This window comes from Sceloporus occidentalis, unplaced genomic scaffold (genome assembly GCF_023333645.1).
Source record: "Sceloporus occidentalis isolate IW3139 unplaced genomic scaffold, rSceOcc1.0.p SCAF_5, whole genome shotgun sequence".
Taxonomy (NCBI): domain Eukaryota; kingdom Metazoa; phylum Chordata; class Lepidosauria; order Squamata; family Phrynosomatidae; genus Sceloporus; species Sceloporus occidentalis.
The window spans coordinates 13,910,097-13,924,112 of NW_028316985.1; the positions used below are offsets into that span (position 1 = coordinate 13,910,097).

General features: G+C 41.8%; 1 protein-coding gene across 1 annotated transcript in view; it reads right to left on the reverse strand.

Annotated features, from left to right (window-relative positions):
• Window positions 1-6,503: 6,503 nt before the first annotated feature.
• Window positions 6,504-14,016, reverse strand: part of AEBP2 (AE binding protein 2) — a 44,247-nt gene continuing 36,734 nt past the window's right edge. Inside the window, exons 6-8 of the mRNA XM_089527642.1 lie at window positions 13,018-13,085; window positions 11,477-11,590; window positions 6,504-8,572 (exon numbers count right to left, since the gene is read on the reverse strand). Of these exons, the coding sequence (XP_089383768.1) occupies window positions 8,542-8,572; window positions 11,477-11,590; window positions 13,018-13,085 (213 nt within the window). The 3' untranslated portion in view covers window positions 6,504-8,541. The remainder of the gene's footprint in view (window positions 8,573-11,476; window positions 11,591-13,017; window positions 13,086-14,016) is intronic.

The window sequence follows — 14,016 nt, forward strand, 5'->3', positions numbered from 1 at the left end:
CGCACGACACATGCCCCCATGCCAGTGTGATGCTGCATGCCCCACCACATGGCAGGTGGTGCTCCTCTGGTGCTGTGTCCAGATGATGCAGCACCAAAGGAGCATTGAAAAGCCGTGGAAAGGCTAGATTGGGGCCATGGCATGTAGTTGCCGCGGCTCTGATCTGGTGCTGAAAGGGAAGGCTGCAGGCCACCCCTTAGGGCAGGGGTAGGCAACCTTTTTGAGCCGGGGGCCAGGTTGCTGTCCCTCAGATAACTGGGGGGCCGAAGCCGGGGGTGGAGCTTCCACCCTCCGGGAGGGGGGCTTTGTGCTGCACGCCGAGGGCGGAGCTTCCACCCTCCAGGGGCGGGCCAGTGCTGGAGGCCTCCCCCTCTTTGCTGGCCCCTGACGGGGCCCCAGGCCCTGTCAAAGGCAGGGAAAGAACCGGCAGGGGGCACCAGCGCTGGAGGCCTCCCCTCTTTACTGGCCCCTGAGGGGCCCAGGCCCTGTCAGAGGTCGGGAAAGAGCCGGCGGGGGGCGCCAGCGCTGGAGGCCTCCCCTCTTTCCCAGCCCCTGACGGGCCCAGGCCCCGTCAGAGGCCGGGAAAGAGCCGGCGGGAGGCGCCAGAGCTGGAGGCCTCCCCTCTTTCCCGGCCCCGCGCGCTCTTTCTTGGCCTCTGCGGAGGCTGCCCTCCACGGAGGCCGAGAGGGAAGCCAGCGGCCCCGCACACTCCTTCTAGGCCTCCGCGGAGGGCGGCCTCCATGGAGGCAGAGTGGGAAGCCGGCGGCCTCGCGCGCTCCTTCTCGGCCTCCGCGGAGGGCGGCCTCCACGGAGGCTGAGAGGGAAGCCGGCGGCCCCGCGGGCTCCTTCTCGGCCTCCGCGGAGGCTGCCCTCCACGGAGGCAGAGTGGGAAGCTGGAGGCTGTGGGGGAGGCGGGAAAGGTGGCGCAGCCGCGTGCAGGAGGTGCCGCCTCCACCTTCGCCTCCTCCGCCCCAGACCTCGCTGCCCTCTTCCTCCGCCTCCTCCACACGGCCATGTGAGGTGGAGGAGGATGGCAGCGAGGCCCCCGCGGGCGCCCGGAGCAGCGCCCAAGCTGCAGTGGGGGCGGCAATTGGCGGCAGGACTGGGCTGGGGCCGGTCCCGAGGTCTTGGTGGGCCGGATGCGGCCCGCAGGCCATAGGTTGCCAACCCCTGCCTTAGGGGATGTCTGTTCAGCCCAATACCTGACCACTGGCAAGTGGGACAGCACCCTTCATTCACATCTAAGGGGACAGGGCAGGCAGCCTGGCACACAGAGGTCTGGCCTGTAATATCTTTCCATCCTTGCTCTCCCATCACTCAGACCTGTTACTTTACTTCACCTAATGATAGCACACAGAGCCAGTGTGGTGTAGTGGCTTGCATGCTGACTCTGGAGACGAAGGTTTGAATCTTGGCTCAGCCATGTAAACCAAATGGGTGAGCTTATAGAATCATAGAATCATAGAATCGTAGAGTTGGAAGAGACCACAAGGGCCATCCAGTCCAACCCCCTTCTATGCAGGAACTCTCTATCAAGTTCACACTCTCCCAGCCTCAGAGGAAGGCCATAAACCCCCTCTGAAGAAACTTGGCAAAAAACCAAACATTATAGAATCAGAAATGACTTGAAGGCACACAGAAACAACAACAGCAATGAAAGAGCAAGAAAAACTGTTTCTATATCAGCGCTGGCAAGTAACAAATCCACAGACAATTAATTGAGAAATGAGAGAATAAAGCATTACTTTTAAAAAAATGTTAAACGTAACAGCAACCAATTAATTTTGGAACTAGAACTTTAACATCAACTAATTATTTTTAATATCAAGTTTCCAAGTTTGGTTCTAGATAGCTATCACCACTACATTGTCAGAAGAGAGTGGTGGAAGCACAGATTGTGTGGAGAGAGGAGAGAATCACAGAAAGGACTCCAAGGGCCACCCAGTGCAAACCTATCCCACAACTAAAGCAATGAAAGATACGGCACCCAACCACGGTTTAAAGATCTCCACTGCTTAAAGAGAATCCACTACCCTCCGAGGCAGTCAATTCTGCTGTTGAATAGCTCTTACCATCAGAAATGTCTTCCTAATGTTTAAGTAGGATATCTTTCTCCCCTTTTTCATGTAAAAATGGGACAAAATTATCTCCCATTTTTTAAACTTTAAAATGCAGAATCAATAACTAGAATGCTCATTACAAGTGAGCTCTGCAACTCGAAATGCAGGGGCCAGAAAAGTCTAGCCACAGTTTGGCAGCTGTTCACTGAGATGGCAGTCTGCTTTTGCATCAGAGGCGTGAACTTCATGGGCCTGCAGCTTTCCATTCTCTTCTTAAAGTAGCCTTCCCATGGAATGGGATATTCCTGAACAAAGCTTTTGTGTTAGGGGAGAACTACGGAGCTGTAAAGACAAGAAACACAGGAACTTGGGTTCTCTGTGTGCTGTTCTTTATTTCTGGAAAACATGAAAATCCTAGGAAAGCTAAATCATGCCCTCTTGTGGCACTGTTTATAGGGACAATTATAGGGTTTTTTATTTGTACATCTTGCGCGTCACTGTGAAAGGCAGAGAGAATCCACTGTTAACCCCTTTGTGTTGAGTAAATCTGCATCAGAGAATTGGGGGGGATGCAATAGCCCATGTGTTTCAGGAAGAGGTGTCCCTCCAGTTGCAGTCTTTTGGACTTCAACTGCTCTATTCTGCTCTGGTCAGATCTCATCTGGAATACTGTGTCCACTTCTGAGCACCACAGTTCAAGAAGAGTATCAACAAGCTGGAATGTGTGCAGAGAAGAGCGACCAAGATGATCAGAGGTCTGGAAACCAATCCTTATGAGGAACGACTTAGGGAGCTGGGTATGTTTAGCTTGGAGAAGACCAGACTAGAGATGACATGATAGCTATCTTTGGATATGTAAAGGGATGTCATGTAGAAGATGGAGCCAGTTTGTTTTCTGCTGCACCAGAGGCTAGAACACAAGCCAGTGGATTAAAGTTGCAAGACAATAGATTCTACCTAAACATTAGGATGGAAAAAAAAAACTTTAATGTACAAGCTGTTCCAACAGTGGAATAGCCTGCCTCGGAGAATGGTGAACTCTCCATCCTTGGAGATCTTTAAACAGAGGCTAGATGGACATCTTTTAGGAATGCTGTAATTGTGTATTCCTGCAACATTTAAAGTATTAAATAACAGCCTATACAGATTAAATCTCTTCATTTTATCATAGGCCACCTTGAGTCTTTTTTCTTGGGAAAATTGTAGAATATAAAATAAAAACAGAATAGGTTTTCAGTCTGAAACTATACTCCAACAACCAAAACCGAACAGAATTCTCAGGTAAAAATGCTCAAGACATGCTGCTACACCCGAGGCAGTCTCCCAAGGGATGTAATTCTCCACAAATTTTGTTCTCAGTGGAAGCAAGGGGACATTTTAACAATTTTCACTGTAAAAGAGTCTTGAAAACTGCACATTTTTTAAGACATTTTTTGCCATTTCAAACTGGCTTCAGAGCGGGATATGAAGTTGAGACTGCCATGGTCGCCTTAGTCGATGATCTCCGCCTGGGCATCGACAGGGGAAGTGTGGCCTTGTTGGTGCTATTGGACATCTCGGCGGCTTTCAATACCATTGACTACGGTATCCTTCTGGAACGCCTGAAGGAGTTGGATATCGGGGGCACTGAGCTCCAGTGGTTCCGTTCCTACCTCTCTGGCAGATTCCAGACGTGCTCCTCTAAGAGGGAACTTACATCTGGTGTCCCTCAGGGAGCTATATTGTCCCCCACTTTGTTTAACATTTACATGAAACCGCTGGGAGAGATCATCTGGAGACACGGGGCACGGTGTTATCAGTACACTGATGATACCCAAATATGCTTCTCTGTGTCTCCGACTGATGCAGCGACTAAGGATGGAGTCTCTCCTCTAAATGCCTGCCTGGAGTCAGTAATGGGCTGGATGAGGGAAAACAAACTCAGTCTGAATCCAGAGAAAACGGAAGTACTGGTGATAGGTTCCCCAGGCCCGGGGAAGGAAATTTATCCACTTGTCCTGAACGGAGTCACACTTCTCCTGAAGGACGAAGTTCGCAGTTTAGGAATATTTCTGGACTCGTCTCTGCAGTTGACATCTCAAGTAGATGCAACGGTCAGAAGTGCTTTCTATCAACTTCGGTTGATACGCCAACTGCGACCCTACCTGGGCCAAAGGGACCTTGAAACTGTGGTACATGCTCTGGTAACCTCTCGCTTAGATTTCTGTAATGTGCTCTACATGGGGCTACCATTGTACCAAGCCTGGAAGCTTCAGCTAGTACAAAATATTGCAGCCAGATTGGTCACCAGAACATCCAGGTTTAATCATATAACACCTATTCTGAAAGATCTGCACTGGCTGCCTATTCGCTTCCGAGTGCAATACAAGATGTTGGTTATCACCTATAAAGCCCTACATGGCTTGGGCCTGAGTTACTTGAGGGACCGCATCTCCCCATATAATCCGCCCCGCACACTTAGGACATCTGGGAAGAACCTGTTGGAAATTCCATCTTCCAAATACGTTGTTACATCCCAGATGGCCCTTTTAGTGGCAGCCCCACAAATCTGGAATGGTCTTTCCAAGGAGCTCCATCTTGTGACCCCCCTGGAAACATTTTAAAAGAGGCTTAAAACCTTCCTCTTCTGTCTAGCCTTCCCCGCTGAAAAATGAAGTTGTGCACTCCCAATCCCATTGACTCTCTGCCTTACTCTCTTGAATGATTGTTTTTTAGATTTTATATAATTTGTATTTTGCATTTTATCTATTTTATGAGATGTTGTAACGGTTTTATTGGTCTGTAAACCGCATTGATCTAAGGAAAAGCGGTATACAAATAAAATGTATTATTATTATTATTATTATTATTAAAACAATTTGCTTTTTCAGACTTACTCAGCACAGAATATCGATCTGTAGGGTTTTTGTTTTACAAAACCCAGCATTTTTCTGAACAGGAAACAGCATTTTGGGGACAGAAAATACTACTATATCTTGAGGCATTCTATGATGGAGAATCCTCCAAAGTATCTTCTATGTTATGGTTGTGCTCCATAGTCATATTATGAAGTAAGAGTCTCGGGTATTTCTGAGAAAGAAACAGGGAGTGCAGATGATTGCAGGCAAGCAAACAAATCTTTCAATGGTGGCTACTTCAGAACAGCCAAACCTTTCCAAATTCTTGGGTTGCCAAACACTTAATACCTTCCTCCTTTTAGGGTGGAAATTGTGTTGGTAAAGGTTGTAAACTGACCTCAAGATTGCCAATTATTGTAACATTGCTGTTATTGCAACACTGAAACAGCTGTGGTTGACCTCTAAGACAAGCCATAATATGGTAGTCAGGGAATTGATTCATAACCTAATATGAGCACATTGACCTACTAGCATAATGTAATAAGTGGTTTGTGCAACTGACTAAAGCCTCAGTCCAACTGTCCAAATAGAATAGACTCGTTGAATCTATGTAATTTACAAAATACAGATTTACTTAATTACTGATTCAGTGGTAAAATCTAAGAGACATTTGTTGTTGTTAACTGTCCTCGAGTCGGTGTTGGCCAATGGCAACCCTGTAAGATATCTCCAAGACTCCCTGACTTCTACTACTCTGCTCAGTTCCTGCAAATTTATACCCATGACCTCTTTAACAGAGTCCATCCATTCTAGCATGTGGCCTTCCTCCCTTTCTACTTCTCTCCACCTTTCCTATTATTGTTTTCTCCAATGAATCATGCCTTCTCATGATGTATCCGAAGTACGACAGTATCTGTTTTGTCATCTTGGCTTCCAAGGAGATTCCTGGCTTGATTTGTTCAAAGACCCGTTTGTTTGTCTTTTTGGCTATCCACGGAATCTTTAGCAGTCTTCTCCAGCACATCTCATACATGATAGGGAATACAATGGCTTGTACGGTTCTTGTGCTCAGATGTATAGTTTTATGTTTTAGGATCTTTTCTAGTTCTTTCATAGCTGCCATCCCCATTCTTAGTCTTCTTATGATCTCTTGACTAGAATGCATTAATAATGAAGTTCTTTCTTGAATCTGTGGTGCACACCTCTTTACAATATTACTATCAGTAGGTACTTGGGACAAAATTTAATTTGTCTGATGAGGTACGCAGACACATAGGTCATAATAATGTTAATCTTTACAGGGGTAGTTTTCTGATCTTAAAAAGACTATCACATCAATTACTCATTCATCACGCTTGAGAAATGCTGGAAGAAGGATGAGGGTCAGATTTTCAGTGTACTGGAAAATTAGTAATAATCATATATAATCCCATTGATTTTACTAGGGTTTACACGCTGTAAAGCATAGGATTGCAGCCTATAACACTAGAAGCACACTGTTAATGATTAACATTAATTTTAACAGTTCCAGAAGAGAAACTAATTGTATCTTGGCCTCTAGTTTCTGAAACCTTTTATAACAATAAATATTTGGAAGCTTTAAAAGTGGTTGTATTTGCTTTGTTTTATTAGAAAAAATACTCAGGCAAGGACTACAATCATCTGTCAATTATGAATGGCATAGAAGAAACTCATGAAGCAATAAAATTTAAAAAATACAAATACAAACTATATCTGAAAACACCTATTTGGCAATTTTATATTTTTTTAAAAAGAACCAAAGCAATTGCAGATGACCATATAAGATAAAAGAGTAAGCAGTAACTGAAGTGCTCAAGCAAAATTAAAAACGAAACAAAACAAAAAACAAAAAACAAAACAAAAACCAAACTGCATTTGTTTTAAACAGTTACATTGCTACAGATCTTTATGAAATACCATTATTAAATGTTCATTCCAAACTCGTTCCATGTGAGCAATGCTTTCAAGCTACACATCAATATGGAATTTAAATGTTTATGGAACGTTCCAAACTCGTTGGGAGCCAAAAGGCATCTCAACTTAAATTAACGTAGACCTCTTTTTATGGATTTGAGAAAAGATAACTTCTCCAACCAGCAAGTTTATAGTCCTATTTAATTTCTTGTTATTTCATTTTAAAAATTAGTGTAAAAACAGCCGGTATTTATATTCACTGTAGTAATGCAAAAAATCCTCCTAAACAGGGAGGGTTAATCATGCAGTTTGACTGCATATAGCCACCATTTATTTATTTATTTATTTATTCATTTTTTACATTTGTTCCTTCCAACAAGCAAGGAAAAAACTGACTTCATATCCATTAAAAACTTCCTATGGATACTGAGCATCCTTCAAAGACTTCTGGAAGGATGTTTCATGTGTTTTGTTCTTACACAACAGTAGTATATAGCCTCTTAGAAATCCAAAAGACTTTTTTATTGTTAAGAAAGGTGCTTGCTTTTAAACAGATTCTTCTGGCAGCACTAATGAATTACAATATCCTTCAATATTATTTCTACCATAATATATACATTTCAACTTCCATGCCTCTAGAAAAACATCTACAATACATTTCATAATATAAAAATATATTACAAATCTGCAAAATTATTTACAAGCAATGTCCCATCTATATGCAACTTTTTTGTCTCCTTACAAGACGAACAAGGTTCACACATTTTTCTATTCCTGTAGGTTAAGAAAATCCATAATTTCTTGCTTAATAAAGCGAGGAAGCAATTTAATTCTTCTTTTCATAGCCAACTTTGGTGCATAAACGATTGTATTTTTAGATGCTTCTTTTTAAAAAATACGAATTTTTTTTACAGCTAGAAAAATTTAGGCCAAAGGGAGGGGGAAGGAGATTTGAGTTATTTAGAAGCAACCAGGGATTTTAAAGGCCCAGTAGTAAACAAAACAATGTTCTTACTTTTTTTTTCTGAAGAGATTATTAAAGTAAGTTTTACTAACATACAGTAATAGTCTTATGGAGAGGTTCGGATATACAGCAACACAACATTTAATCAGCCTCTCTTGAATATATATTTCACTAGAACTGCAAATATGCCACCACCATTTTGCTTAAACATGATACCACCACTTAGGGATATGTGATAGAACACCACAAATTCACAAAAGTGACAACTGATACTCTTCACCATACTCTAAGAAAAGGATTCTCTCTAGTGTATGTCCATGTGTGTTTACCATTGATAAGATCCCAAGAAATTTGTTTTAAAAAAATGCAGGGAGAGTTGTACAGTATGTGGCAATTCAGTATCGCCATTCCCTCCATACAAGCTACAGAAAATTATTAAAATAAAAGCAGTAAGCATGCAAAGCCTTTGAGAGCACCCATTATATTGCTGGAAGAGTGTGTGCCCCATCTTCCATCGTACCATTCCATGAAGGTATATCAATATATTATATAAAATATATTCCACGGATGCATCAACTTCATTCTCAGAAACTGTTATGCAAAGCATAATCATCATCTAAAGTTGGCAGCCGTTGGGTGCAGGGTGGGGGCAGAGGATGGATGGAGGGACTTGACTAATGTGCAATTTCAATTCTAATTCCATGGTCAATGAATAAGATGGTAAGATGAGGTGCCCTTGTTGATTTTACCTCTTCAGCCTCTTTTGTGGCATTGTTCTAGGAAGGAAAAGGAAACATTGCATTGGTGGAAGGAAAGTCCAAAGAAGTTTAACATGCAGTAGTAAAAAGTTTCCAAACTACAGTCTTCACTATGGTGGGAATCAAAAACACTATTATTTGGAAATATGATGGTGCTCTCTCTGAAGGCACACTTGGATCTCAGTCTGGAAAAAAGTCAGAAGTATGCATATCTGATACTAGCTAGACTGATTATTCAGAAACAAATGTGCCCTATTAGGGTACTGTGATGGCATTTTAAAAATAAATATGAGCAGTGTCTCCTTTCCAAAATTCATACTATAAATAGGGATTCACGACCTAAACTGTGAAGATATTCAGCGCTTTAATCCCGATGTACTAATTAGCTATGAACAGTACAGAATTCCCAGGATTTATTCTCTTACAAGATAGTTCCTTTTGTTTCTGATTGTGACCACTCCATGAGCTAATATGCCTTTTATACATATTTCCAGGTATGTCTGATGGGGAAAATATCATAAACATTTCATATTACAGTAGTCAAGTCTTTTCAACAAGTTTGAGGAAGTTGGCAAAAACAAGTTTTTCAGGAAACAAGTTTTGCCATCCAACAGTAAATACACTGGTTTGGAAATCCTAATAAGAAGACATCCAGTGGTTTAAGCATTACACTATGTCCCTAGGGATCATGGCTTGAATCCCTGCTGAGCCATGGAAACTCATAGGGTGTCCTTGGTCAAATCTCACTCTCTTGGCCTTAGAGGAAAGTAAAGGCAACCCCCCAACTGAACAAATCTTGCAAAGAAAACCCCATAATAGGGTCACCATCAGTCACAAACAACTTGAAGGCACACAACAGCAAGATTACTGATGTATGTGCACAGAAAGTGACTGCTTGGTGTGGTGGATGATATTCCATCCTATCAAACTGAAACTTCAGAGGGTACTTTCTCAGAGTTCCAACTAACCTTTCAGAAAATTTAAGAAATAGATACCTATACATGGGATACTGAAAAGCACCCATGGGTATGTATATAAAGCTGTAGGCTGTGGTTTGGAGCCTAACCAGTGATTTCAGTGGAACTTGTTGCCAAATAAGCATGTTTATTTGGAAGTAAGGTTTGCAGTCTAAGCCTCTCTAAAATTTCTTGAACACAATACACTACATTGCGAAAACCTGAAAACCAGAGAGAACATGTTACAAAACAGAAGTGCTTTCTAATTAATATCTATGATTATTTGTGTTAAATGACATTGGTCAACAGCACACATTTTCCCATGGCAAAATTTAAGGTGATCAATAAAAATATGAGAAATATAGTGGAGCCTCTCCTTTTCTTAGAACTGAACACACTAGGGAAATGAACTTGGGCAGGTGCCGAAAAGTATCTACTGTATTTTCTGGCGTATAAGACGACTTTTTACCCGTTTTATACGCCGGATTCTGAACCCAGAGACAGGCGAATGGTGTAGCCACTTCTCTGTCTCTGGGGTCCTTGTGGTTCCTTTCCCAGCAGGCACCACGGCTGGGTTCTCTCTCGCCGCCATTGCTAGAAAAAGCGGCAGAGAAGCAGCTCTAGAGCTGGTCAGGCCGAGGGAAAGAGGGGAAAAGCCGGCCCCTTATTCCTCGCCACCGCCGCCCAGGATATTCCGGTCCTCCAGCAGCTTCCGCAGCATGTCAGAAGTCCGCCACGGAAGCCGCTGGAGGAGCAGAGTATCCCGGGAGGCGACGGTGAGGAATAAGGGGCTGGCTCTTTCCCTTGGTTGGCCCAACCAGCTCTGGAGCCGCTTCTCCTCCCCTTTTTCCAGCAATGGCAGCGAGAGAGAGCCCAGCCATGGTACCCACCTTCCGGGCCTCCACAGAGGCCCCCTCAAGCCGGCACGAGACCCCCTTACTTTGGCCTATAGGAGGCCAGGGACACTGCCAGCCTGCGACTTGGGGGTCATCTTATATCCCCAGTCGCCATATACGCCCGGTAGCACTGAGCTTTCATCACCCCAATGTATAACCGAACAGAGAAGGGATGGAAATTATGTGGTCCACCAAAAGTTGTTCCTGGGCAGTATAGGCCATTGTGAGGAATGGTGTGTGTGTGTGCGTGTGTGTGCGCGCGCACTCGCCATAGATAAATCATCTGGAGGGCTCATCAAGCACCGAGTTTTCCTATGAGAGGAGAAAGTTTTATTTTTCAACATATTTTGTTATATAGTCATGTATCAACTGTGTTTTAAAGCTTTTCAGATTATCTTTGGGAAAATGTATAGGAAATACAGTTGTAGACTGAGTATTAATAAAAAGGAAAGAAATCAACTTTGAGAATGGATTCTCTTGTCATTTTTGTAATATCTGATGTTGACATGAACTATGCCAGATTCTCTCCCATTCCCAAAAGTAGAAAAAAAGGGCTTTCAATTAAAAAAAAACTGAACACAGATTTTAAAGTAATACTACATGTATTACAAGCTAATGTATAAAATATAAATCTGGACTTTGAAAAAACTAGTATACAAAAATTGGTATACAAACCAGTATGTGATCTTAACAGAAGTGATCTTTCAGGATTCCTCTGTATGTACCGCCTTTACTAGACTTTCTGTACACCAAAGCACAAAAAAGTAAAATACACTCGGTAAATACAGGTATTCCCTGTTTTTCAAACGCCAGAGTTCTAATTCAAGAACTGCTCAATAACTTCAGACTTCAACACTTAACTTCTGGATACTGTCAACTGGAAGATGTTATTCTGAGATATCAAACATATCCCCCTAACTTCTGGCAAACAAATTTAAGAGAAAAACAAGGAAATATTTAGGAGGTCAAAATATTCTGGTTACATTATTAGCTTAATATTGGCTTCAAAAAGTTAAGTGAGGCTTAAGGTCACACTGAGAGAAGAAAACATTCAAATACTGGGAGGTTACCTGTATATGTTTGGGTCCAGAAGCAAGGCAGTGTCTTTTGGTAGTTTTGACAAATGAACTACTTTAGTTTTTAATTGATGCCGCTCACTTTCATTTACCCACACATCAGGAAGACTAAAAATAAAGTAAAATATTTAAAAATGATCAACCACTTTCCCCACCACAATCACATGGTAAAACAGACGTTTTTGAATCCTTTTAAAAAATACCACCTTCAATGACTGCTTCACATTTGAGAGGTTAGATAAAGAATCTACTCCTAGTTTTGAATGTTAACAGCTGTGCTTAATTGGCTTAAACATTTTGGTTAGAGTTATGACTTTGAATAATTAATTAATGAAGCTTATAATGATACTTTTATTGTTCTCAGGGTCTAATATAATGTAGTATGATGGTAGCACTATACAAAAGATCTGTGATATTCCTGGTATAAGGGACTATCTACCAGGATATGGACCACTAGATGTTAGCCAAAAGATCAGTGAAGGGAACTTCCTACACGTTGTTATATCCATTAGGTGATACAGCTATTTTAACTTCTCCAAACAAAAACTAAATTCCAATGTCACACAAGTGGAAACCTACTCACAAGGTAAGCTTATCTCCCTTCCTCCTCCACACCCCAGGCGTCATGCCTCCTGCACATCCCAGGATCCCTCTTTGCCAAGATACCTATCTCCAAATGTGTTTGGGACAACCACAAATGCTTCCAAACATGGAAACAAGAGTTTTCTATTGTTTTCATGCTTGGAAACATTTGTGGTTGTCCCAAACATATTTGGAGATTGATATGTTGGCTACTGTTTGTTTTGCTTGTCCTCTTGCTCCTCAAATATATTTTATTACAGACTAAAATCATTTCAGTTATGAAGTTACTTGCATCTTTACTTCTTCCATCATGATATTAAGTGTCATCAGTGTAATTATAAATTACACTAAAATCAGCCACAAGTTAAAGGATAGTGAGTGGGCAACTTCTACTCCTTTTCTTTGCAATAGCCAAATGGCATAAGAATGTAGATTTGTAAGAGCCATTCTGGATTAGACCAAAGGACTCCTTAGGACTCCAATATTCAAATGATTCCAATCTTCTCTTCTCCAATCAGTCACCTACGGGAAGCTTAACAGAAGGACCTAAGTGCACCTGAAGTGACACTCCCTGACAACTGTTATACAAAGGCATACTGCTAAAGCCCTGATATTACGGGAAGGTCCATGAAATTCCAGGAGCAGGTGTTAATATGCAAACTTCACATGCAAAAACTTCCAAAAATTACAATGAACACATTTATAATGCTTAAAAAATGTTTCAATTTATTTCATGTGGCTGTTAACTTTGTACAGTTGAATGACTGAGTCAAAAGAAGTAGAAAAGATGTTAAAGAATTGAACATTAATATTTTTACTTTTTATTCTGCCACTTTTTGTGAGGTGGGTATAAAACACAGCAAGTATTCCAAGACATTTTTCTGACCCAATTTATTATTTTTATTTAGTTATTTAATTTATATTCCAGTTTTTTTCCAATATGGGGTACTTACATGTCCTCTGGTGTCCAGTGAAGCAGCAGCTTTATCTTTCCAGAATCTTCTTTTCTCTTTGCTATTACCTAAGAATAACAATTAGAATAGTTACTTGAAGCATTTCTGTATATTTTCTTCATTCAACAACGTGATTCTGAAACAACAAATAAGACTTAAATCTAATCTGTACCTGAGTTTACCATAGGCATTTCACTCACACTCACTGATGACCATTTCAATCAAACATAATCTACCTCTTACTAACTGTAAAGATTATGAGATGCTATTCATATCACTGAACCTTCTTCATTGCAAACTGGCACACTAACCAAAGTGCTGGCTGGATTTTCTCCAGAAGGTGTTTCAGCCAAATATCTCATTTCTGTTCCTCCTCCTTTCCTCTCCAAGAAAGGGAAAGGAAGAACAAAGTGCTCTCAATTGGTGCTTCCAAAATGCAACTGAGCATTGACTACAGTGGTCCTGGCAATGGCAGGTCTCGGTTCCCCTTTCAGTAAGGATGTTTTAGCCAATAATTACAAAAATTTATCCAAGGTGCTGCAGCTATTTGTGGGATAGGTTCAACACCTTACATAGAGGAAGAATTCAAAAATATAGCTGTGTTAGTCTGTAGAATCAGACCTTGTAGCACCTTTGAGACTAACTTGAAAGAAAGAAGTGGCTATGTGCATCTGAGGAAGTAGACTGAAGTCTACATAAGCTCATGCTGCCAACTTCTTTATTTCAGTTAGTCTCAAACGTGCTACAAGATCTCTCTACATACCTTCCAGAGAGTATTTAAAGTCCACAGTACAAGCTGGAATAGACTTACCATCCCACTGACATGGAAGCTACCAGCCGCTTCAGGGAGGCATTGGCTGACTATACAGCTGTCTATGCACACCACTCATTGTCCAGAGTAGGATGAGTTATGACAGCTTCCTGCTGTTATCTCCAATCACTTGCTGGAACAACTGTGGGAATTCCACTTCTTGCTAGTCTCCAGGAGAGAGAGCCTGG